Source organism: Vanellus vanellus (genome assembly GCF_965231255.1).
Source record: "Vanellus vanellus genome assembly, chromosome: 1".
In the NCBI taxonomy this organism is placed as follows: Eukaryota; Metazoa; Chordata; class Aves; order Charadriiformes; family Charadriidae; genus Vanellus; species Vanellus vanellus.
In genome coordinates this window covers 219,265,975-219,291,231 of record NC_138905.1, presented here as the reverse complement: position 1 = coordinate 219,291,231, position 25,257 = coordinate 219,265,975, and the positions used below count along the sequence as shown (strand labels likewise).

General features: G+C 39.4%; 1 protein-coding gene across 1 annotated transcript in view; it reads left to right on the top strand.

Annotated features, from left to right (window-relative positions):
* Positions 1-25,257, top strand: part of ACER3 (alkaline ceramidase 3) — a gene marked incomplete at its 5' end in the record, with an annotated part of 56,143 nt that overhangs the window by 6,675 nt on the left and 24,211 nt on the right. Inside the window, 2 exons of the mRNA XM_082498760.1 lie at positions 15,178-15,288; positions 23,900-23,952. Coding sequence (XP_082354886.1) covers positions 15,178-15,288; positions 23,900-23,952 — 164 coding nt within the window. The remainder of the gene's footprint in view (positions 1-15,177; positions 15,289-23,899; positions 23,953-25,257) is intronic.

Below are 25,257 nucleotides of genomic sequence, written 5' to 3'. Positions count from 1 at the left end.
TTTTACCATTAAATTGATCTGAATATCCCCATCTAGGCAAGCTCTGGGTAGAGTCCCAGTGATTTTGCTGGGCATGGTTTAGATTTAAGGTTTCAGGCACAGACCCTTTTGTGCACTTGAAAATGCAACTGCAAAATACCTGATGTTTTGGTGCTAGCTCAGAAACCTGTAGTGTCTGACCAGGATGTTTTCTTCCTATCTGTTTTTAAAAATTAAATTCCTTGAAGAAATATGCTGCATATGCACTGTGATCAGGGACTGTAAAATGGACATTGTCTAAGTGATTGGTGCAGTCAGCATCTGCCGGATCATTATCTCCTTTACAGTAAGGTCCATTGACCCCTGGCAGAGTATGTCCTTCAGTGTGGCTGGAGCTTGGGAGGCAGAAGTAGCTCTTTCTGTCAGTCCCGGTGGGGGGATGCACCCTTTGTGCCCCCCCCCCCCCATTACGAGGTTCCTCTCCAGTTCTTTACCTTTCCAGCAACTAGTGTCTCAACCTGCCCTTCATGTTGCAGAGCTTTCCTGAGGGAAATTCCAAACTTTATTTCAAAATTGAAATTAGTATCCAGCAGCGTTTCTGTTTCCCAGCTGTGGCCTTGGGCTTTATTTTATTTGGTTTTGGTTTCCTTGGTTCCTTTGGACTTGTTTTCTGAGTCCAGTGTCCTTGGAGTGACCCTGGAATGATGTGTGCTGTAGTGTGTGTCTTTTAAAGGATCTCCAGGTGGCTTTGTGGGCCAGAGGGTATTTTCCCTTGAAGCCTAGTTCAGGCAACGGTGCCCTGATTCTCCTCTCTAACCAGAGGAGCTGGAGAATGGGACAAGAGTGTGGGTTGATTTGGCTGGACAAAGTTCAGGATGTTAGTTTGAGACTTGACTTGTAGGTTTGAGGTGAAGTCAAGGCTCAGCCTTCTTTAGACAGGAAAGCAGACAATCAGAATTAGAAAAAGACGTGGTGAGCTGAACGTCTGCCTCCACCTAACAGTACAAGGTGAGTGAAGCCAGGACTGTGTATGTAACTCATCCTAGCGGTCCCTCTCCCTCAGTTTCTTCCTCCACATCTGCTTTTCTGTGATTCATGGATGCATGGCACAGGACACCAGACTCAGTTTTCTATCAGTTCCAACTAGTAGGATTTCAAGGTATCAACTTTATGGTCGTAAAACATGACCCTGGAAGCTCTCTGATTTATACAGTGCTTTAATGAGCTCATTATTTGCAGCGGAAGCTCAAGATGCTACTACCCCGTAGGCTGGATTTTTAGTAATTGCTAATTCCAGTTGGATAAGGATTTTCATTTGGACAAGATCCAGCATTTAGGAATCAGATGCAGTGTTAGATCAAAGAAGTCATCCTGTGGGGCTGTGTAGCATAGTTGAGCATTAAAAATAGTCTGGACACTGATAATCTTGGGACAGAGTATTTCTGTATTAGATCTGTCATTTGTTCATCAGGTTTTCTTCATCTCCTCTGGTCAACACCATTTATTTGTTCAGGCAGAGAGCTGCTTCTTGACTTGAAAGCTTGCTACTGTGATCCTTTCTAATGGGTGTTTTGACCTTACAATGAGGAAACCCAGGGATACCTGAAAAATCACTTACATGTTTTTGTGTAATGGGATTTGCAGACCTGGCTTTCTCTGAAATCAAATGGGTCACCAACAGCAGGGAGCTAAAATGCCCCAAAGAACTGATTTTACTGTCCCAGAGTGGAATTCACATTTCTCTAACAAGTGCTTAACAAGGTTTGCTGTGTAAGAAAGGGTATGTTTGTGTGACTCTCATTATAGACTTGATTGCTCTTGGAGGGAGTTTCCAGGGCTCTCCTCCTGCCAGGGACTGCCAGGTCCAGTGCTGGCCCCCAGCTGCAGAAGGTGAGCTGTGGAGCCTGCTCTGGGTTAGTACACTCGGGAGGAGAGCTGCAGGGTGTATTTCTACAGATATCCCCTGCATTCCTCCCACAGGATACAGATTTTTTTTTTTCCAGGCTTTAAATCTTGTAGACTTAAGAAAGAAATACAAAATATATAAACTCAGAGTTGCTTCAGGTGATGTTTTGCTCATGAATGAAAACTGATGCCTTATCTTTTTTCTTTTTTTTTTTTCTTTGAGTTTTTCTTTTTTTTTTTCCCAAGTCCTTTTCACAGTTGTGGAAATGACTCATACAAGCAGAGAGAACTAACTGTATGCAATGTGCTGACCAGTGCATGAGTAAACAGCCTGGAAAACTGGAGAAGCAAAACACTTTATTTTTTCAATTTAGTAACAGATTTAGAAAGAAGGCTGGCAATGCGCTTATGTACATGGCACCCTGTACCTGCAGATCCGTCTTCTGCAAATGGGCAGAGTTTAATGCCATCTCCATAAAGCTGCAGCTAGCAGCAGCAGCGTGAAAGTTCATGGCTTTCTTTACAAGAAGCGGAGTGAAAACCAGATGACCATTGCCACTTTGTATGGCTTGTGCCATACAAGCTTTCGAGCTGGTGAGCGCAGTCTCTAATAAGAATCGGCTCAATTGAATTGTGTAGACGCCTTGGAAAGCAGCAGAGAAGTGCACCGTGGTAGTGAAATCATACAGCAGATGTTGTTTTCGTTCACTTAAACAAACTGCGATGGCTTTGTGATCTGTGATATCACAGTTGCTTTTCACTTGGAGGCTTGGGGTTTGGTGGCTGTTAAATCTTTCAAGGCCCAAATTTTATCTTCCTGTGGTGCCCCTAGGAATATAGTCTTCAGCATAATGTCGAGCATTAGCACAGTACTGGAATGTTAAAACTCTTCAGTCCATCCCAATTTAATTTCTTCTTGTTCTTTTCTTCTTTCTCTGTTCTATAGGATGCAGAGAAATATTTTAAAGCTATTTCCTCTTCTTAAGCGCATTCCCTTCCAAGCTCTTTAATTCTTTTTCCTACCTTTAAACTCTTCCATGCTGATTTCCACATGGCTTTTGTATTAATTTTTTTTTTCCCTCAGCTTTATGGTACTTTTTCCACATTTGTCTCAAATCTGCCCTCTGCAAGTTTCCTCTGCCAGTCTTTGGGCCACCATTTGTGCTGGGAACTTGGTTGATTTTATGTTCAGTTTTTGATTGTTTACTACTCAATAAAATTGACTTGTGTGCTTGCCACTCACCTTACGAACTGTTGTTGTGTAGGTACTATATTAAGTTATATTTATAGCAAAAAATGTTTAAAGCTTGAACCTTCAATGTGTTGTATATCTCTTCCTGTATTTGGTTTAGATTGTGAGATACTTAAGATTTGGACTTTGATCTTACTGTCTTTATGGAGAAGCTTCATTTTCCCTCTAGATAAATAGCTTTTGCCAGGGTTTGTTGGCAGATAGGTAACTGCCAATTTTTTTCTTTCCATTTTTCAAGCAAGAACCAGAAAGTTGTCTTGAAATAACAATTGGACAGTAACTAAAGAATAGCGTTGGAGTTAGTTGTGGACCAGGAGCAACAACCTTCGAGCCTTGTGTTACTGAATTAATTGGGCATTGTTGAAAGTTCTTGCCAGAGGTTGTCATATTAACTGGAAAAGGTTATAAAGACTTTAGAGAAAAGAAGTGCCTACATGTAAGAGATAAAGTTAGGTATTTAGGAGTGAAGAAGAGTCGTCTGAGTCATTTCTGAGATTGGGTGCCTTTCATTTGTCAGATGTTTGAGGTAGCCTTAGGAATTTTCATTTAAGGCAGTCCTGCAAAAATATAGGTAGTTCCAGAGGGGATTTTCTGTTAGTACTGCTGATAAGAGAGGGAATGTCTCCAGCAAGTGTTTGAATGGTCGCTGTATGTCTGAATCAGGCTGTGGTTGCTGACTAGTTTAATTATCTCCATGTGCTCTGATTTGCATTTGTCACATAGCATCCCACCTTTAATTGCGTACCATCCAAGTAGGGGGAAATGCAAAAAAATGGCATTAGTAGGAGAGACTGAACACTCAGGGGAAATCCACACTGATAGCAAGAAAGGGAGGCAAGTAAAGAGAATTTGGATTTCGAAGAAAGGCTACTCAAACTAAATCTACAAATACCTGGAAAAGAGCTCTGACACACTTTATTCTCCGCCATCCAGTGAGCATCTTGGGCTCCCCTGTGTCACTGCACAGTGCCTGGAAGAGTCGTACGGAGCCTCCAAGATGAAACCCACAGCTTACTGTGACTCAAGTTGGTATCTCTTATTTGTGGTGAGGACTGACAGATGTCGGGCTGGATGTCCTCTGGGAGCTCAAAACTTGTCAGCTGCCAAAAGCTGTGCTTTCTGCTCTGGACAGACCCTTAGGTTTAGAGCAGTTGGTGCAGACACTGAACGTGAAGCTGGGGTGCTGACACCAGTGTAGAAGAAAGGTGAACTGGTGGGAATTAAGTATGATGAAAATTCAGTGGTTGATTTCTATAATGTCATTTAGTCACTGCTTGGTTTTAGCAGTGGCTGAAGAGTAAACTTCCCCATCTTGGTTGTTTCTTTCCAATCTGACATCACCAGCCTGTCTTAAAATAACATTTAAAATACGTTTTATTTTGTTTTCCAGTAAAGGCTATAATAGCAGCAAATCTGCCCTTCAGCAACAAGCTTATTGCATGTAATATTCTAACTTTACATCATCTCAGCCTAATCTCTTTAGACTTTGATTGCATTTTCCAGCTGTAAGCACTTGCTTTCGGTAAGCTTTCTAGATTGATATTTCAAATGATCTGCTTATGTCAACTGTTTTTACTTTAAATTTACTTGCAAAATCCTTCCAGGTGTACTTCAAAGTAATTGGTCTGCTTGCTATCATCTTAGGTGCACGCTTATCAGGGAAATGATGCTTTTCTTCCCGTGAGGCTTCCCATATTCTAGGAAAGCAACATTAAAATATGACAGGCTGGCATATTAGCTAATTGTCATGCAAGTTTATTCCCTGTAGTCCAGTTAATTGTGGATATCTTGGATTGGGAATGAAGTGGCCTCTAAAGGAGCTGCATACTACCATGTTTGTCCAGGCTGTTTCCAGCAATCTCAAAAAACGGCCAAGGATGGATTCTGGCACTTTTGTTACATCCTTAAATACTGTTATTTTTCATGTAATGGTCTCTTCAAAACCCCAAAAACATTTAGTAATGCTTCAGAATGCCCTGTACTTGTGACAGACCTAGATGTGATAGATGTAATTAGAGCCCCAGTAAGATAATTGGCCTCAAAAGTGAGGAACATGGCTTTTTGATTTAGCTGTTGTAGCTATCTTTGTTCTGGCCTGTCATCTCAGTATATTTCCCTCGCAATTGCTTTCATAATTATCTGTTAAACTTCACAGTCAGTCCTCCACATTTTGTAATCTGCCCTATTAACCCTTTTGTGAGGAACAGCATCTTGTGCAGACCTTGGACTTCAGTCATGAAAGGCTTCAAGACAGATACCTCTGAAAAAAAAAAAAAACAATCAGTCATCCTTCCTCAATAAAAATGTCAATCCAAGTTCTGGGTCTTTAGACACTTTTTCTTCATTTGTGATAGTCTGTAAGAATTCCAGGAGGAGGACTCTACTACACTAAACATTATAAGAATTGGTAACAAAAATGTTGTTTCTGGAAAGTACCCAGTGCTTACCCTGTAGTTTCTAATTTGAAGCTTTATTTATGAGACATGTTGTGGTGAACTCATTCATTGTTATTGTGGCGGTAAGGATGGTCTAGTGGCTAGAGGAACACTTAGGTGTTTGAAAGTCCTGGCTTCAGTTTTAGGCAGGTTTCTTTGTGACTCAGGCACCTTCTTCTAGCCTGACCTTTTCTTGCAAGGATATTAAGGATAAGTCCACAGAAGCATTGCTCTGCTCAGACACTGCAGTAATGGAGACAAAATAGGTAACCAATAGGTTTTAGATATGAAGGAGTAAGATCAAAAACTTCTTAGCCCAGCAATAAGTGTTTCACCATCTAAGTTTAAATTTGCATTATGAACAAAAATGTTGGATTTCTGGGATTGCAAGGGTGTCAGTTTTTTACAAAGAAATGTGGAGCTTTAAAATTTGGATTTGTGTAGTATTAGCTTTCACTCATTTATTTTTAGCATAATATACATAAGAAGCAAGGTCAGTGTTAGTACAGTCTCCTGTTAGGTTCTGATTTTCTAGCGTCTTTACTACACAGTAGCAAAGCACTTTGCAGAGAGGTGAGGCTAAAGAAAAGGATGCTTTAATTGTAACCTAGGGCAATTCAGAAGTAGTTTAATAATAAGTGCTTTTGTAAGACGTGCATACCAAAGAGAGGCTTGTGCGTTAGAAAATACACCCACACTTTGCAGGTTTGAACTGAGCTTTCTTGTGTGTGCTTTGTTAGTCAGGAGTGTTGAGAGTTGCTTCTAATTACCTTTTGATTGTTTTGAAGAACACAAATGTAACACAAAATACTGTAATCAGAGTAACAATATCTACAAAAATATTAGCTGAACTAGTATGATGAATGCCAGGGGAATGAATTCTGCAGCTGGAATATAAAGTGTGTAAGGCCGTGAATCAGAACTTATCACTTGACACAGCATGTTGGAACCGCTCATAAATGAGCATTGGGAATAAAAATCAAATTGTGTTGTTAATAATTAATCTTTTTTTTTTTTCTCCTAAAATTACCTCATTACCCCTCCCCAATCCAGTAAATCACTGAAATGGTTTACCTGTACAATTTTTGTTCAGAAGGATATCAGCATGCATTTACATATCCTGGAGAAATGGAGGCCCAGCAAGGGAGAAGCTAACTAGAAAGATGTAGAAGCAGTGCCCTGCACGCTGACTTTAAAAACTGAAACTTCCCAGGTGGCCACCAGCTCTGCAGCAGCAATGCTGCCTTTGGTTTTTTTGGCCTTGTCCCAGCGCTTGGACTTACTGGAAGCAAGTGCTGTGTTGCAGCTGGGGCTGAGACGCGTGTGACGGGAACGCGGTGTGCTCACACCAGTGGTATGCTTCTGTGTTGGTGCTAGCATTGAGGAGGAGGCTGTGCTCCTGCCTCCTTTGCTTCCTCTCTTCACCCATGCTGGATTGTTTTCTTCATGTATCTTGCAGCGTGTTGTCCTGTCTTGTTTGAAATAGTTCCAGGATTCATGGCTTCTTTTAGGAGTTGTTGTTGCTGCCGCCGAATAAACTTGATTTCTAGACATTCTACCTAAACTTCGCTTTTCCTTGCTTCAGTCTGTTTGTGCTGATCAGCGTGCTTTTATTTGGTAATACAAATAATTTTTTTCAGTCCTTCCCCCACGTAAATCTGTTGGCTTCCAAGTTGCTTTCTTGTAGCTGCTGCCTGACCAAGGTTTAGGTAGCTGGTTTTTTTTTTTTGTTTTCTTTTCGTCTGTATCACTCCTGGTTGCTGTATCTGATACCCCCTTTCATTTGTCTCTTACAGTTTTTCTCATAATACTATGCCAACATCTATACAGAGCTAGATTAATGCAGCATTCCTTTGAAATGTACTCATGTTATCACATTTTTCTATGGTGTTCTATCTACCTTCTAATTTTATGGTTCCTATCGTCTATATTAACTTGCTATTTAGATTTCTGATTTTATTTTAAATACCTAGAGAGATCTAACAGTCCTTCTAATAATCCATTAGATTGAATTGTTATTTATCTGAGCCCATTTTTATAATTCTTCAGGAAGCTTTCGTATATAGCTTATACAGTTCAGTAACTGCTTCACTACTTGTTTCCTTGAGTATTTTCCCCATTTTGTTATTAGAAACGTGGTGGCTGAATTGCTGAATTTGCAACTTCAGTTACCGTCCAGGTAAAGCAAATCAAGAAATCAAGGCTTGCTTAGTATATGGAAAGAAGAATTACAGGAGATAAGAAATGGATCTTGTCACTTAAAAATAAACACTCTAAACACTCCCCCCCATTTTTTATTATTTTTTTTTTTTTAAATCGTCATTCATCCTGTTCTCCAGCTTGGAGTAACCCTGTGCTGTGTTTCTCTGAGTAACAGGAAGTTTATATTGATCCTTCATGCACATTAGCAAGCGGGGAGTTTAGTAATTACATATTGGCAAAATTCCCATTGGGATGACTTAGTTTCCTCCCCTTGAGGTCCTTCTGAAATATCAAATGGAGACAGGAGTTTTCATTTCCTGACGCTCTGAAGCGCAGTTATTGTAGACTTTGAAGTGGAAGATATTAAAAATGGCTGGTGGAAGTGAAAATCTAATTGCTATACTGCCCTCCTGGTGATAAGCTGTAAGCGAAAACAGTACAAGATTGAAGTTAGTGGCCAAACCACCTGATTCTGTGTAGTTGGGTCTTCTAACAGTCATGAAATAACAGTATTTTGAAACGTCAGTGATACAAACCTCCTCTGGGCTCTGTCTTAGTTATTATTGACTGATAATATATAGCACGTACTGTATGGAAACTTGTTGGATTTTATTCAAATTCATTCCTCTGTTGACACTTAAAATGCTGTGATAGGTGAGCTATGAATTACTTGTATCTTAGCAAGGACTCCCATATTAGATTTGAATGAATTTCTTATTCATGTAAGGAAATACTCTGTATTTCTCCTCACTCTTTAAGCTGTCAGCTACCTACTCCTCTAGTTGAAATCTTATTTCCAAACACCTTTTTGTCTTTCATTTTTTCACCTTACCTGGCGTTGCTGGTCCACAGGACCACCCTTTTTATGCCTTTCTTTTGCTGTTATTCTCAATGTGTGTTCATCTTTGGTTTCATATCCCTAGAGATCATTCCAAGAGAAACCCTCTTTTGAAAAGATAGATTTAGTCCCATCATAGATGGTTACACTCTCAAACATGCCTGAATCCTGTGTTGCTTCACAATTACTTTAAATTTGGTAAATGAGCTGTATTTTGTACCGGAGCTGCTTGAGATTATTCCAGAAACAAAAGCCGTGAGATAGAATTTCTTATATCTGAAAGCACCTAGAAGGATGATTCAAGTTCTGCATGTGTCATGATGCCATCTGACAGGGTTTGGTAATTATTTTTATTTTCTTCATGCAGTGATGGAAAAAAGAAAAAGCTGCATGATTCAAGAAGCGCACTAAAACTGACTGTGCGGAGCACCATGATATCCAGACAATGAAATGGATGTTTTCAGCCTCAAAATCTTGTTTGTTTGTTTGCTTGCTTGCTTGTTTGTTTTACTTGAAAGAACACTGACTTTATTGCAACTTAGGCATCTATTTGAGAAAATAGCAGCCACTTCCTTTCTCGCGTTTCACGGTGAGGTGCAGTTGTCCTTAAGGAGAGGCTGAAAGCCTGTAACAAATGTCATGTTTGTTAGTCCTGATTTTAAATGAGGTTTTAAATATAGTCAAGTGTTTTAATTGCAAAAATTTTCTTCTTTGCTGTCTGAGGGTAACACTTATTTCTATTGATTGAGTCAATAGAAATTGAGTGAAAAGTCTTCATTTGCTCGACAGAGAAAGAGCATTTTAACATTTGACAAACACAGGAGAAAGGGTCTCAACACTGTGTAAAACACATTGGTCACCTTGTCAATAGCTGAAGATGATAATTTTTGCTTCTTCATTATAGTAGCACTTTTACTCCCCCACTAAAAAACATCTCTTCTAGTCTAACTCCCAGTGTTGTGTTCCTGATGTTTTTTTACATCCTGTGTATTATTTCTTTATGACCATGTTCTGTTACAACTTGACATACTTTACTTGTTTTATCCTTTTGACTCCTCATCCAAATTTATTGTAAAAATGACTTTCTAATGTAGAATTAACTACATATTTGGGGAAGCAGAAACTTTTGAAAGCAAGATCCTTCAAATTTGTGTACTCTTGAATGGTACTAAGCTGTCTGTATACCAGTAAGGAGTATATTGTGCCTATGTTTGCCTGTAAATACTATTTCCTCTTTAAGTTTATATTTTTTGTCTCTGAGGTGGTTAGTCTTTGTACAGAACTTTGTGCATTTATGATACTATGCATATTTTTTAGGACCTGAAGATGACTCTGAATGTACATGCATCGTAAAAAAGACTTGTCAGGTTTTGCTGTTGTGTTTGTAGAACAGGGTGCAGATGTGGTTTAACATTCATACAGCTGTCCTTCCTGTAGACAGAGGCCTGTTGAAATGTTGTTTTGCATAAATTTGATTTTGTTGTGGTACTGTATGGCATTGTCTCAATGAATAAAACAGTATTTTGAAACAATGGTTTGCATTAAAACAGTCTTGAAAGACTTTTATGAAAATTTGTAAGGTCAGTCATGCAGTCTGCATTTGCCATGATTAGACATTAATTTAGCACTTTACCTAGTACCATCTGTAATCTTTGTGGATGTAGTCTGCTTTACTACTGTGATAGGCCACCGCATCATGTAAGCTTACTGAGCTTCACCCCGAAAGCAGGTAGGTTCATCATGCTGCCCATTTCTATTGGGAAGCTGTTGTAAATGTCTCCCCTTCTGTGAGAGGCTTTCCTCTGACTTCTAGCCCCCATTTATTTGGGGTTAGTTTATATCTATTTATTCTTTTGTCAGTATTATCCTTTAGTTCAAATAGCTCCCTTTCATCCTTGGCATTTCCCCGTGGTGTATTTAGAGAGCACAGTTTTATTCCATCCAGCTGTTGTTTTGTTGGGCTAGGGGAACTAGGCAATTTTTGTCCCTTCTGATGTTGTAAGCTCCCATTCATCATTCCCATCTGAGTGATGCATCTCTGCACCTGATCTGCTTTCTCTTTTCTTTTATCGATAACTAGAGAACAGTGTATTCTACTACAGGCTTGCATGAAGATATTACTATTTTCCCTGCCTCTACTGGAAATAAATTTAGGGGGTTTGATGCCTACCTTTCAGTGATGCCTTATGGTCAGTCACCCTGCAATCTTAATTGACTTCTCTGCCTCTTCAAATAGATTAATCCTACGTTTGGAATAAGGATTCATATTGGTGTTGAAAAGCTTGTTCTTGGCCTTCATATTTAATACCCTTCCTGTCATTTCAGTCTGCGAGTTCATTCATTTCTTCCTCTGATAATCTAGTCCTCCTTTCTGTTGTCAGACATGCTGGAGATAAAACGCTGAGAAGCAGTGCTTGGTCACTAAAATAAAATTAGAGCTCTCCCTGGACCAGTATTCAAGGAATCCCAGTACTGAAATATAAGAATGCTGTACACAGTTAAGCCCAGGTCCATCTACATGCATTCATATAATTTCTGATATACTGAATTTCTTACGGGCATAACCAGCAATCTCTTCTTTAATTATTTTGCATACCTTCTACCTTGTTCCTTAGTTGCATATTCTCCAATCTTTGGGTTTCCCAAGAGGTCTGCTGCATTAGTTTTTTTTTCCCCCCCTTTTTTTTTTTGTTAAAGAAAATAGGGTGAAAAAGATTAGGTTTCTTGGCAATTAAACTTTTTTCCCATTTTCTACTTCCATATCTATGTCCTTCAAAACTAGTTTCACTTTGTTGTTAGAGTTATGGGACTGTAGTTGGGTCACCTTTTTCTTCTTTCTTGGTATTGTTTGCTAATCTCTCTGCATATCCCACTGCCGTTTTTGGATAGAATTAGTAAAAATCCCTTTTAATGAATTTATAAGCTATTCTATGTGAGGATAATCCTGTAAAGACTAGCTAGACTTTTATGAAATACGTGCTCCTAGGGACCTCGGGTTTGAAAGAGACCTTGTAGTTTTTGTTCTTGAAAGAAGTAATTTTGCTAGCAGCATGCCAGACGACTTCATTGTTCCCCCACCCCCATTTCCCTTCTTAAAAAAAATTTGCACAACTTTCAATAAGTATGTTTTGCAAATAGACTTGCCTAATCCGTGCTATAAATGTTCTGAATAATATGGGCCAAAAAGTGCAGAGGAGTGGCAGGAATTTACAGCTAGATTAGGTCTATGGTATTTCCTCTCTCGGCAAGCTGGTCCTAGATTAAACGCTCATAAATTTTCAAGAATTTAACATAATTATAGCTTTACAGGAAGTGTTGAAACCTTTGCTTTCCTACAGAAGAATCTTCTGCATTCTTACATCCATCTGAAGCTTGTTATCCTACTGCAACCCTATTCTAAAGTCACATGCCTTCTCAGTTGCTCATAAACATCATTGTATTTCTTTTGTTCGGCATTTCCATATTTGAATATTTGCCAGGTTTTTGACAGTTTCATAACAAAGTGACCTTAAGCAGTGATATTTATATAATGTCTAATAACTTCTCTTGAAAATGGCTGTAGTTGAGAACTGCTTTAGAAAGCAGAAGATTCGCTCTCCACACTCCGTAGCCTTTACTCTGCTTCTTGAGGCTGGATGACGTCTTTGCATGATTTGTGGGAGGACGCGGTAATGGTCAGTGTACCACACAATATTGAGTTTTAGTGGATTTCTTCCAAACTTGCTCTCCACTGAAAGTGAATCATTGCCCGTTGCAACACTGTGGGAATGTGGTAAAAGGTTAATGATTCCCCAAAGAATTTAGGAATGAAAAAGGCCTTTTATATTGGTATAAACTTGTATGTCTTTGCAGAGCTGTTTTGATTTCAGCTGGGTTTCTTTTCATGGAGGAACTTACTACAAAGTTGACTAGAAGAGTAAGATCTCTGGCACATCCCTGTTTTGCTTGTTATAACTTGGTGAAATTCATGGTTGTGCAGCAGGTGATGTTAAATCAATAAGGAAGTGATTTAAAGAAGGTCTGATAAATATCGGATGTGATTTTTATCTGGTCAAGAAGACTGTCTCAAACTGAGATTTGGATCTACTTTGTGAGAATTTAGAAGAGCTAACTCGTTAATAAGGTGCACTTCTGCTTCATGTGTTCGGAAAAAAGGTTGTTTCAGTTTGGTTTGGAATTTCCAGTAAACCTGTTGTTGTGTTTTAACCCGTCAGGCAGCTAAACACCACATGTCCCCCAGTGGGATGGAGGAGAGAATCCGAAAAAAGGTAAAACTCGTGGGTTGAGATAAAGACAGTTCAATAGGACAGAAAAGGAAGGGAAATAATAATAATGATTTAAAAAAAAAGATACAAAACAAGTGACATACGGTGCAATTGCTCACTACCCATTGACTGATGCCCTGCTGGTCCCTAAGCAGCGGCCGCCTGCCACCCCCCGGCCTACTCCTCCCAGCCTTATATGCTGAGCATGACATCACATGGTATGGAATATCCCTTTGGCCAGTTTGGGTCATCTGTCCTGGCTGAGTCCTCTCCCAGCTTCTTGTGCACTCCCAGCCTCCTCGCTGGCAGGGCCCTATGAAAGGCCAAAAAGTCTTCGACTTAGTGTAAGCACCGCTGAGCGTGAAAAATAGGTGCTTGAATTAGGGGAGTGATTCAGACATGGCCTGCTCACTCTTGCTCTTTGTTTTGGAAAGTGAAACTCTTCTGAGATTTTCAGCTGAATAAAAAAGCCAGATACAGGGTTTTTTTTGGGCCTCTCCATAGCCTCACACATTGTACTTTTCATTGAGATATTTGGAAATGAGTTTCAGTTTTATATATATTTAACTGTTGGCGTGTGAAAGTGTGCAGTTTAATTTATGTAAGCAACGTTCTGCTTTTTAAATAGATTTGCACTTTTTCCCAAATTGCATGTCATTTTGTTCCCATAACATAACTTTTATTCTCAAAATTATGATTTGTGGTTAGGCTAAAAAGCTGAATCTGCATCCCTTCTGCTGAGAAATGTACCATTTCCTTATGCTTTGCTTAAACTTCTCAATATTTAATTGTACTTTTGCATAGGCCAGGACAGTTTAAAAAAAAAATCATCTAAATTGGATTGGGAGAGTAGTCTTAAAGACAAAAAAAAAAGAAAGCTTCCTTCATCTTCCCCAGTGCTGGAAGATTCGTCATGCCTTTGGGTGCATCAAGAAGACTGTGGCCAGCAGATTGAGGGAGGTCATCCTCCCGCTCTGCTCTGACCTGGTGAGGCCGCACTTGGAGTATTGTGCCCAGTTCTGCGCTCCCCTGTTCAAGAAGGACGGGGAACTGCTGGAGAGGGTCCAGCAAAGGACTACAAAGATGATGAGAGGATTGTAGCATCTTTCTGATGAGGAAAGGCTGAGGGACTTGGGGCTTTTTAGTCTGGAGAAGAGAAGACTGAGGGGGGATCTTATCAATGCTTATCAGTACTTCAAGGAGGGTTCCGGGGGAATGGGAACAGTCTTTTTTCAGTGGTGCCCAGTGACGGGACAAGAGGGAACGGGCACAAACTCTAACATAGGAAGTTCCATCTAAACGCGAGGAGGAACTTCTTTCCTGTGAGGGCGGCAGAGCACTGGCACAGGCTGCCCAGAGAGGTGGTGGAGCCTCCTACTCTGGAGCCATTCCAAACCCACCTGGATGCTGTCCTGTGCAACAGCTAGCTCTAGGTGCCCCTGCTCTGGCAGGGGGTTGGACTAGATGATCTCCAGAAGTCCCTTCCAACCCTGACCATTCTGTGAGAGCTGGGATCTTGGCTTGTTCTTGCTTTCTCTGATTTCTGCAACATGTGTCATTTCTTCATGTTGTATCCCAGCTTGAGCAGGAGGGGTGGAGAGCGGTGGTGTCTTGTTGAAGGTCAGGGTCTTGATAAGCTTTGACAGTTGCCTGTCATGCTGATCAGTAGTGGCTTCCAACTTTTTGCTGTTCTTTATCATAGCCTCTTAACAGTCTTTGGTCTTGCGATGCTGTATCGCGGGTCACATCTGGTTTGTTCCGTGTGTGCGCCATGACTAGCACACTAATATTAAACACTGAACTGGTTTCATTTGGAAACGAGTCACTCCATGACCTTAAAGTATCTGAAGGGAGCGTGGAGGAGAGAGTTCCAAGAATAGCTTTAAGAAAAGAAAAAACAAACAAACAACTCTTTTAAAATACCAGGCTTGAACTATTTGGGGCTTATATCTCCTTAAGGAATTGGGTTTTAATTCGTGAGCTGTGCAATCAAGGTAACCCTATTTTTCTGCCTCCTGCCAAGAAAGTAAGCACAATCGAAGCCAAACTTTCCAGTTAAATCAGTATTTTACTACTATCCAAACGTGTGGAAAAGAACAAAAGAGTTAAAATATCCTCAGCCTTCAAGTCGTTAACTCTGTTGTACCAAAATTTAGCTTTGTGTGAAAGCAGAAGACAGTGTCCAAAAAGGTGTAGCTTTCTGGATGAAAACTGTTGAAGCTGTCTTTAATGAGTGCATGCAGCTTTGTTTAATGCGTAGTACCCAATTCTAAATCTCTGCTTTTCATTTCTGTCCTACAGGGAACACAGTGAGTAACCTGATTTTCATTCTACCTCCAATCTATGGTGCGATTCAGACCTATAAAGATGGCCTTGAAAAGCGGTATTTAGCTGCATATTTGTGTCTTACAGGTATGTGTAAAACTTGATTTGCTCTTTCATTATAAAGGGAGTTCAGATGTGCAATGAACAATATCCAAGTAGTTAAATCCAAATACTGTGTGTATGAAACATAAAACTCAATTTGTTATACTTGTTAATGTTTACAGAAAATTGGTATATGTTGGAAGGATGTGAAGTTAGAATTCACTAAATAACTTTGAGGTTTTGAATTGATCCTTCTGTGGCTTTAGGTCCTGCTCAGTATCTGTTTACGATGATTTAAGTACTGTATCCATTTATGATGATTTACACAAGACACACAACGTCTTGTGTGTCCTACCTCCAAACAGTTTCACACTATATTAATATTTTTCTGAGATTTGTATGGAACAGTAATACAAGAAATGGCAAAGATCTTGAAGGAACTGGAAAAACATTCTTGATGAGTATGAATTTGTTTTCAGTTCCTCTTTGGCATTTATTACTCAACAACCTAAGTGCCATCGTACCTGGGAAATTTTGCAAGCGTGGAAGAACAATGTGACATTGGTGCATCAGTGAACTTCAGGGCAGTCTGTTTTTTCTAACATAACAAAATCCTGAAAAGAACCAACTACCTTTAAAACATTAATTATGTAACTAGACGTCATGTTCCTCATTAGAAAAGAAGATGTTTGAAGATGGTTCAGATTTGGCAGTTGGGTCTCAAAGTAGGTTTCACAGAATTTCTGTGTTTCCCAGGATTTTTGTTTGCTATAGCTCCTATCTCTGTGGAGGCTGTATTTCCCAGTCGTCTTAGTGGTAAGAGATTGGTTTATTTTAAATGTTACTTTTAAGATTGGCATACTTATGTATTTAGACAAACACTGTTGATAACCACATATCTCTGTGCTAAATGTCTTCTTGATGCCAATTAAACTGTAACATATACTAGGTACAACTTCATGATTTTTCAGTTACGGCAGCTTTGCTCGCTCATATGTGTGAAAGATAAGCAGCAACAATCATAGAATAGTTTAGGTTGGAAAGGACCTTGAAGATCATCGAGTTCCAACCCCCCTGCCATAGGCAGGGACACCTCCCACTAGACCAGGTTGCCCAAGGCCATGTCCAGCCTGGCCTTGTACACCTCCAGGGATGGGGCCTCAACAACCTCTCTGGGCAACCTGTTCCAGTGCCTCACCACCCTCACAGTGAAAAACTTCTTCCTAATGTTCAATCTGAACCTGCCCTCTTCCAGTTTAAAGCCATTCCCCCTCGTCCTATTAATACATGCCCCAGTAAAAAGTCCTTCCCCAGCTCTCCTGTAGGCCCTCTTTAGGTACTGGAAGGCCATAATAAGATCTCCTGGGGGCCTTGTCTTCTCCAGGCTGAACAGCCCCAACTCTTTCAGCCTCTCCTCATAGGAGAGGTGCTCCAGCCCTCGGATCATCCTCATGGCTCTCCTCTGGACCCTCTCCAGCAGGTCCATGTCCTTCTTATGTTGGAGACTCCAGAGCTGGATGAATGTACAGCTTTGGATGTTATCTGAACACTTTCCAAATAGCCATTTGTAGGCTTTTTATGGTTTTTGAGTAATTGCTCATTTTTGTCTCAGTATAAAAGTTTAGCAGAAAGAATTCCTTGAAGGTTGGGCTTTCCTTTTAAAAAGACAGGGAAAGAAACCGTGCGTAAGCATTTGCTGAAGTTGACTCTTGGCATGTTCTTGAATCAAAGTAGCCTATACTGCCATTCTTTCTAAACAAACAAACAAACAAAAGTAAAACTGTTTGAGACTCAGTCTTCACTGTAAGTTGTGGCTTCCTCTGCCAGTGACACTTCACGATGGACGAAGTGTGCCACTATGTGCCTAGAATGTCACCGTCCCACCAAGACTGGAGTGGGCATTTCTCATACACTGTTTAACTTTTATTTTCTTTTTCTTTTTCTTTTTTTTTTTTTTTTTTTTTTTGTAAAATGTGTCTGCCTTTGGTCACAATGAATACCATGGACTTCAGTTTTATCCTGTTCTTGGTGTTCATGAAGGGGAGCTCAGCCTGTGTATTTGACAGCAGTGCTGGAGGGCAGCCCTGAGTTCCAGCTGGCCTCTGCTCATCTGGGACTGAGATGCCTTTGACTCCTGTCTGAAGTGATAAATGCTTGCATGGCTTGATTTTTATCTCATATGTTGGAACCTAACATTAAAGGTCACTCCCAAAAATGTTTCTCTTCTGTTTTGTCTCTGCTTCAGTATTCGTAATACTGAACTGTTTTACAGCAGTTGAAAGATGTAAAGGAATATAGAAGGCTTTATAGTTTCTCAGTCAAAACCAGCAACAGGATGGTTTGGAAGCACAAACCTTTTAACATTTGTTCTACTACAGAATAAAAGCGGCAAATGATAAACAGAATTTTAAATATAGTTGAAATGTGCCAGGAACACGGGCATTCTTTCTGTGCACATGACTGAATGAGAAGCATACTGAAGTGGAGCTAGAGTAAGTGTACAGAAATGTCTTTTTGTAAGCAAGTGCCAGAGAGAATTCTTTCCCTTACAGTAATTTTATTTAATAACACATTTCACTCTAATTTGTAACAAACAAGTATAGACTTAATCTGTAAAGGGATAGTGAATTTAATACAAACTTCTGATTTCTCTTCAGACACCATGCTTCATTAAAGACCACACAGCAGAGCTTCTGACTTGCTAGTAGTATCTAAGGGTTCTTTTGTTAAAGTAGAAACTCTTCAACAATTCTATTATGAAGATGGGGGTGGAAGGGAGGGCAATTTAGTTAGGTTTTAACAACTTCGAATCATTAGTGAGATTTTACAAGATGTTAAAAGACAGCTGTCAAAGCGGACATCAAAATTAAAGCTGTTAGCATTTGAGAACATAAGAAGTGTTGTTTCTAGACGTTATTTTGATCCAAATCAGCTGTTTCTTTTGGATGCTTCCAGACATTTAGCTGATTGTCAGTTCCTTTGTGTTTTACCATGCCATGTTCAGTGCTTCACTGTGTATCCCCCAATTTCTTTTGTTGACATTTATTTCCTCTTTGAACCAAATGCATTTTGAATTAGGGAATGTTTATTTCACATACATGCTAAGATCTAAAGCTGGCAGGACAAGAAGGGGGATTTCTAAATAACTGTTCATATAAACTTCTTGTTCATACTGGTGCCAAGACCGAGTTGTGCTTTTCAGCAAGTTTTTTGATACAGCACACTGTTCTTAGCCCTTATTTCTGCTGCCTTTCAGCTCAAAGGGCACGTTGTCAATGAACTCAGTAGAGCTGGATATGATTTTTAAGCTTTAGAGAACTATTTAATCAACTATAAATTATGAAGAATAATCTTAAGCAATTACTTTAGCATGTTGCATCTCATGATGTAGGTGGACAGATCATCAGACTGTCACTGCCTTGAAGAATAAGCAGTTGGTTTTGGATGGTTCCTATGATGCTGTGGTATTGTATGAGATTCTACCATATCTCATTTCCTCAGGTATCCTGGGAAACTATGATTCCCAAATGGTTCATATTCTAGAAGGGTCTCAATTTAAAAAACATTATATGTGTATATATATATTCAAAAAAGACTGTAACTGTTTTGAACCTAAGATGATAAGAAAAAGCAGTCAATGGAGTTATATACTTTATTAGATGCTTTACTTGAAATTTGGAAGGATGTTTTGTATATCTTTGGCTGTTTAATAGGGCTCAGTCATTCAAGCTGTGCCAAAGTGAAGGAAAAAAAGGATGTGAAACGTTTTCTAGGTTAGACATAGTCATAGGAACTTGTAAACAACTTACTACATTTCCAGTGAAACTCTGTGTCTGTGAAAATAGTTGTTAGAAGCCCTTCAGTCGAAGTTAATTCCCTTGTTCTTACCTATCAGCCGTAGAGAAGGTGCTTAGGCCATGTTGTTGTTAGTAAATCAAACGTGCTCACGAACATTCCTGAGTGCTGAAGCCAAGCAGTGTGGAACAACCCGTGTCTGTTCATCTTAGCCTCCAAAACAAGGTGACCGCATACAAATACCCTGCTGGGCATGGGCCCTGGACTCTTCCGGCTGCCAGGCTGTGCCTGGGAGCTGCTCGGGGAAAGGGTGAGGTGGAACAGGCCAGATTCACGCCGCAGACTGTTCCAACAATTCCCTAGCACAGACGGTTCCATTATAGTGTCTGGGAACAGTCCCAGCCATGCTCGAGTTCACTTGTAGAGCTGGACCCTTGGAGTAACCAAGGTCTCTCCTGCCTCTTACCCTGTGGAGGGAAACCATTACAAAACAAAATAATTCAATAAAAATTGTTCATTTAATGCTACTTTTTCATCTTGTTTCATTCTTTGACTGTTTTTGGTGCAGTATGTTGTTGTTTATCTTTAGGTCAGTTCTGTCATTGTAAGAAACCATAGCTGGAATTCAGCTCCAGATTCAAACACCTAAACTTGTGTCTACCTGTGCAGAGGGGTCTGTCTCCCACTGCAGTCAGTTAAGCTTAGAGAATCATTTAGCTCATCCTAAAATATCCCCTTATATTTGGCCAGCTGAATTACTCTTTATAGTGCCATTCTCTTTCATGCAAGTTTTGACGCCTAGTTCATGTGTAGATACCTAAATAAAGGTGTTTGCATCTGGAGCATCCTTTTCCTGTTCTATGTTTTCATAGAATTATATAGAATGGTTTAGGTTGGAAGGGACCTTGAAAATCATCTAGTTCCACCCCCCTGCCATAGGCAGGGACGCCTCCCCCTAGACCACTTTCATACAGTGCCCAGACAGTTTAAATTCAACCATATCTATGAAATCCTGATAAACTACTTTTTCTATAAAGGCTTGAGGTTTATGATAAGAATTTTGAATGCTGATGGATAGTCTTATATCAAAATGAATTATCACTGATTATGTGATACTTCTGATTCCTCCTAAAATTACTGAAAAACTTGTAGGGGCTATTTGTGTCCCTGTAGGGTTGAAAAGCCGAGAATTTATATGGTTCATATACGGAGCTGCATCTCATGTATAATGTCAGATTATTTCTAGCATGATTATTTCTAGCATTATTGTCTTGAAGTCTTTGACAGTGTTGAAGCACAATGAAATAACTGTGTATGAAGTAGAGTTTGCTGATGCATTACATTTACACAGTCACTAACACAACTCCTTTATCAACTGGCAGTAACCACACATTGCGTTCGCTGCGTGACAAAAAAGACCATGTTAGTTTGCAAATAGCAGCTAACCTGACTTTGCATTTCCAGTCTCTTTAAGTGCTATTCTGATCTCATAATGTTGTGACTTAATGTGTATTCAGTGCTTAATACATAATTTATGTATAACCCCTGTTACTTGAGAGTTTCGTTGATGTAAAAAAGCTGAGTGACTTGTAGTACCTATGAAAAGGGAGTTGCAGTAGTTAGAGGTGAAATGGTATTGCTTCCAGCGATGTTAAAACTTCCCGACCCATATGCAGCTTTTAGTCAGTTAAGCTCCTTTGCAAAAGGAGACACCTAAAATGAAAACGGTAACCTCTGCTTACAAAATAAGGAGCAAATCTATTGCTCAGTTTGTCAATGGCTGTATGGGAAAGTTGCTTCTATTGAAAATTGGTCTAATTGCAGTGATTGTGTTCACTCGTATTTTGAAAAGTACGAAGCTGGTAGAATGTCTCATTGCAGTGATGTTTTTTTTTGTGTGAAATGTCTTGATCCTGAAGTTATGCAATGAGAAGTATATCCAAAGATATCTGCATTCCAGTAGAGCTGCAGGTAGAAGCTACATGTGAAGACATTTGAGCTTAAGTATTAAACCGCTATTTACTGGGGACAAATACGTGTTAAACCCCTTGTAAATTTACAAGTTATACTTTTAAGTGTGACAGAGGTGGTGTGCTCTGGGCTTAGCAAAGGAAATAAAGATTTCCTTGCCATCATTAGCCTGTGATAGGTGTTGCCTCTTTTTACTTTGCATGTTTTTGGCACTGAACACTAACCCTGCACTGAGCCATGAGACAGCCGCTCTGACCAGCACAGCTCTTGGCCCTGTAAGCACAGTATTAGGTATTAGTTCCTTTCTGCCAGATTACCAGTTATATAGCGACATTAGTGGAGCAGAATGTAACTATGCTTCAGCTGCTACAGTTCAGTTCATCATCTCTTAATGCAGTTTCCTTCTTCCTCCTTTTTGAACAGATTCATGAAGCTTTTTGCACAGTTCTGTGTTAACCTATAACATATGCCAAAGGTAGCAAACCAGAAACTTGTTTCTTAGCTCATTCAATGTCAAGTTGCAAAACATTTTTAAGCTATTCCTCTGCAGTGTAAAACATACCTGTTTAAGTTAAGCCTCTGCAATAAGCAGAGAATATGGAATATGTAAAGAATCGTGTTTCATTCTTTAGCCTTCATCTAAACCACCTCTTCAAAATGATGCTACTGTGCATAGTTCCCAGAATTGTGTTTGAGGAAATGTCTGTGCAGTCTTGAGAGGGAGAGTGTCTTCTGATAAATAATCTAGGCATATAATTTCTAATATTAATTAAAATAACTTAAATACCAAACAGACTGGACCATGTTCACGAGCTCCATCAAGACTGCAGCAAGCAGCGTTGTAGCCGTTTGCAGCAGAGGTTTTTATTTTAGTAGGGACAATATGATGTTTTCCTGTAAATTTCCTTTTTTCAGATAACTATTTTATTGCTACACAATACAGCTAAAGCATTGTTCTCCAATGCATAGTAAACTTTGATTATTAAAGAAACTCTAAGTGTGATTGTTACACAGAAGCAAGAGGTTTGTTTATTATTTTTAGAAATTAATTGTAGTAATGGGATTAATGACCTGAAACACTAATATCTGCAGCATTCTTGATTTTTGCAAAGGCTGGAAAGGAAAAGTAATCTAGAAATAACTGCTCCTAATTGTATAGGAGGAAGGGGAGGAGTTCAGTAGCTGATTGTTGAGATTTATTAATCCTGATAACATTAACAAAAAAAAAAAAACAACCCACCCCAACAATTTAAATTAAATTAATTTAAAATCAGTTGACGTTTCTTATGCAATGATTTTGCCCATATTTGAAAATTACACTTGTTACAAATTGTAAGAGCTTCTATCATGAAGATACTGAAATCACTGTGACAGCCAGGATAATGGATGGTACTGTTTTAACGATGATCTTAATGTGTTTTTTCTTCAGGATGAGCAGTAGTTGCAATATATTCTGTGTACATAGAAAAATGGCTATGAGAATTTCTCATTAAAATCTAAATGAAGGTGAAAAACAGTTGTTGCTTATTGTTTGGAAAGATTTTTCAGAAGCAAAACAATTTAATCAGAACTTAAAGAATTGCATATGATTGTTTATGTTCCGGTAGACAGCCATGCTTAATTTTCCCAGAGAATTAATGACATTAAAGTATTTGGCAATACGTTTTTAAATGTGGCTCTATTACAGTTTTATGTTTCAGTAGAGTTACATGCTTAGGTATTTCATTTCATTGAGTATGTGTGATAATCACAATTCCACTCTAATAGCATCGAAAGAAACATCTCCAGACATGTCTATTAACTGTCTTGGGAATCCTTTACAAAATGCACAATTTTTTAGATAGAGGGCTGTTTATGCATCGTTGAAATCTGGCTGTTTTGTGTAGAAAAGGTGATGCTCTTACAGCAAAGCACGGCAGCACTACCCAGGGATCGAGGCTCGAGTGCAAATTACTTGGCTTTCTCTAAAACTAGAATCTGAAGTAAAAACGTAATTTCTTGAAGACAAGACATCGCATTAATGTACTTATTCCTGCACAACAAAAATGAGCTGGTGCTTAATGAGAGTGTTTAACTGGTAACATTTCAAAGTAATGAATGATACATTAAATACTCCACCAGTTTTTGCTCTAAACAGTAGAATCTAGCTTCCGAGACACATTGTCCTTGTCTAACTGAAAAAGCTGTGTATAGGCAAAGAATATATCTCATAAATAAATTTCAGAGGTAAATTCAGAGTATAAAAATTTCAAATAAATAAAAAGCATTATGTAGAAGGATGGGCTTCCAAAAAAAGGCTTGGAAATGGTGTTCTAGTTTCATAAAATGAATCCATATTGCATGGGTTTTGTTTGTTTGCTCTGAATTTCTAGTTTTGAGTTCTAGTAGCAGTTGATTTCTGCTTCTAGAGCTGGAAAAAAGCTCCTTGTAAAATTTACCTTTTAAAACTGGACAACATGCAGAAATATCACAGGCTTTCAGGAGGTACTAGCAGTTGAATGATGCTTTGTGTTATAGAAGGATTGAGACAGATAAATCTTGATGTACTTAAAATTAAAAAAAAAAAAAAAGAAGAGAAATAGAACGATAATGTGTTCATTTCTGGCTTCCCTCCACTCCTTTCCTCATTGAGATTACAGCAGTTCGTAGGAGACAGTATTCAGAGGAGAGAAAGAGGACACCCAATCCCTGAAAAAAACATAAATTCAAGGACATTACTGGTGACTAAAGTGTAAAGTAGAAGGCTGTGGAAAACTGGGGTTTTGTCCATGAAATGGGATGTTGATGTTCTATTTTTTTTTTCCCAGTAAAGTTCATGCACTTAAGTTAATGTACCTGAAAGTTGTACATGTAGACTTTTATGTTAACCATAGTTTTGATTTGTTTTCAGCTGTGGGATTGGGATCTTGGTGCTTCCACATGACCCTGAAGTATGAAATGCAGGTGAGTATTGATAAGTAGCTGTGAACATTTTATGTATGTATCTCACTATATAGTCCTATTGCCATTTCTTGACTAGATGAGACTCGTATAACACGACTTAATCTACCTCAAGTATCATTGTCCAACAAAAGAGTAGGGCAGGTCTTGTTTCATTAGACGTTTTCCACCAATAGATATACAGGAATGTATACTTGCATCTAAAAAATAAGAGCTATTATCAGTTGCTTACGTTGGTAGAAGACACTATCCTTTGGGAAATCGTACTGTCTTTTTACTTGAGTTGTTCTTTTAAAATTCCTACAGCTTTGCCTTAATAGCAAGCAGTATAGACTAGAGTTATTTATTGTATCCTTTTTTTATCTTAATGTTTTCTATTATATTTTCTATTTCTAGATCTACCTGTAGCATTAATACTGAAGTCGGTATCTCCTAAGTAGCACTAGTTGAGTCTTCCCCTCTCTCTCTTATTCTGTAGTAGAAGGCATTCCAGCGTGTCCAGAGGAGGGCCACGAGGATGATCCGAGGGCTGGAGCACCTCTCCTATGAGGAGAGGCTGAAAGAGTTGGGGCTGTTCAGCCTGGAGAAAAGAGAGCTCCGGGGAGATCTTACTGTACCTATTGTACCTTCCAGTACCTAAAGGGGGCCCACAGGAGAGCTGGGGAAGGACTTTTTACTCGGGCATGTAGTGCTAGGACGAGGGGGAATGGCTTTAAACTGGAAGAGGGCAGATTGAACATTAGGAAGAAGTTTTTCACACTGAGGGTGGTGAGGCACTGGAACAGGTTGCCCAGAGAGGTTGTTGAGGCCCCATACCTGGAGGTGTTCAAGGCCCGGCTGGACAACCTGTTCTAGTGGGAGGTGTCCCTGCCCATGGCATGGGGGTTGGAACTCGATGATCTTCAAGGTCCTTTCCAACCTAAACCATTCTATGATTCTGCAATAAATCACTGTGCATGAGGATTTGGTTCTGGTATTTCCCATTTTCTAAAGGGACGCAAGGAGTCTTGTCCTCTTGTCCTGTTTTAGATCTGAGAAGATTAAGGAAATTCATCTGTGAATCAGAGTCAGGGTGAAATGGTATTCAGTTCGAAATTAAGAAACCTACATTGAAAAGTGTGTGCTGGCAGTCTGCGCTCCCACCGTAGTCGGTGGAAATCCAGTTAAGTCAGTGGAGTTTAGAGAGTCAGTCAGCTGGGCTGAGTCGTCCTCCCAACTCCGTTGGCAGTCTTAACTTGAGTAATATTCATTTGTCTGAATACAGGTGTTTAGTGTCACTTCAGACCCTGTGGGGGTTCTGTCTGGCCT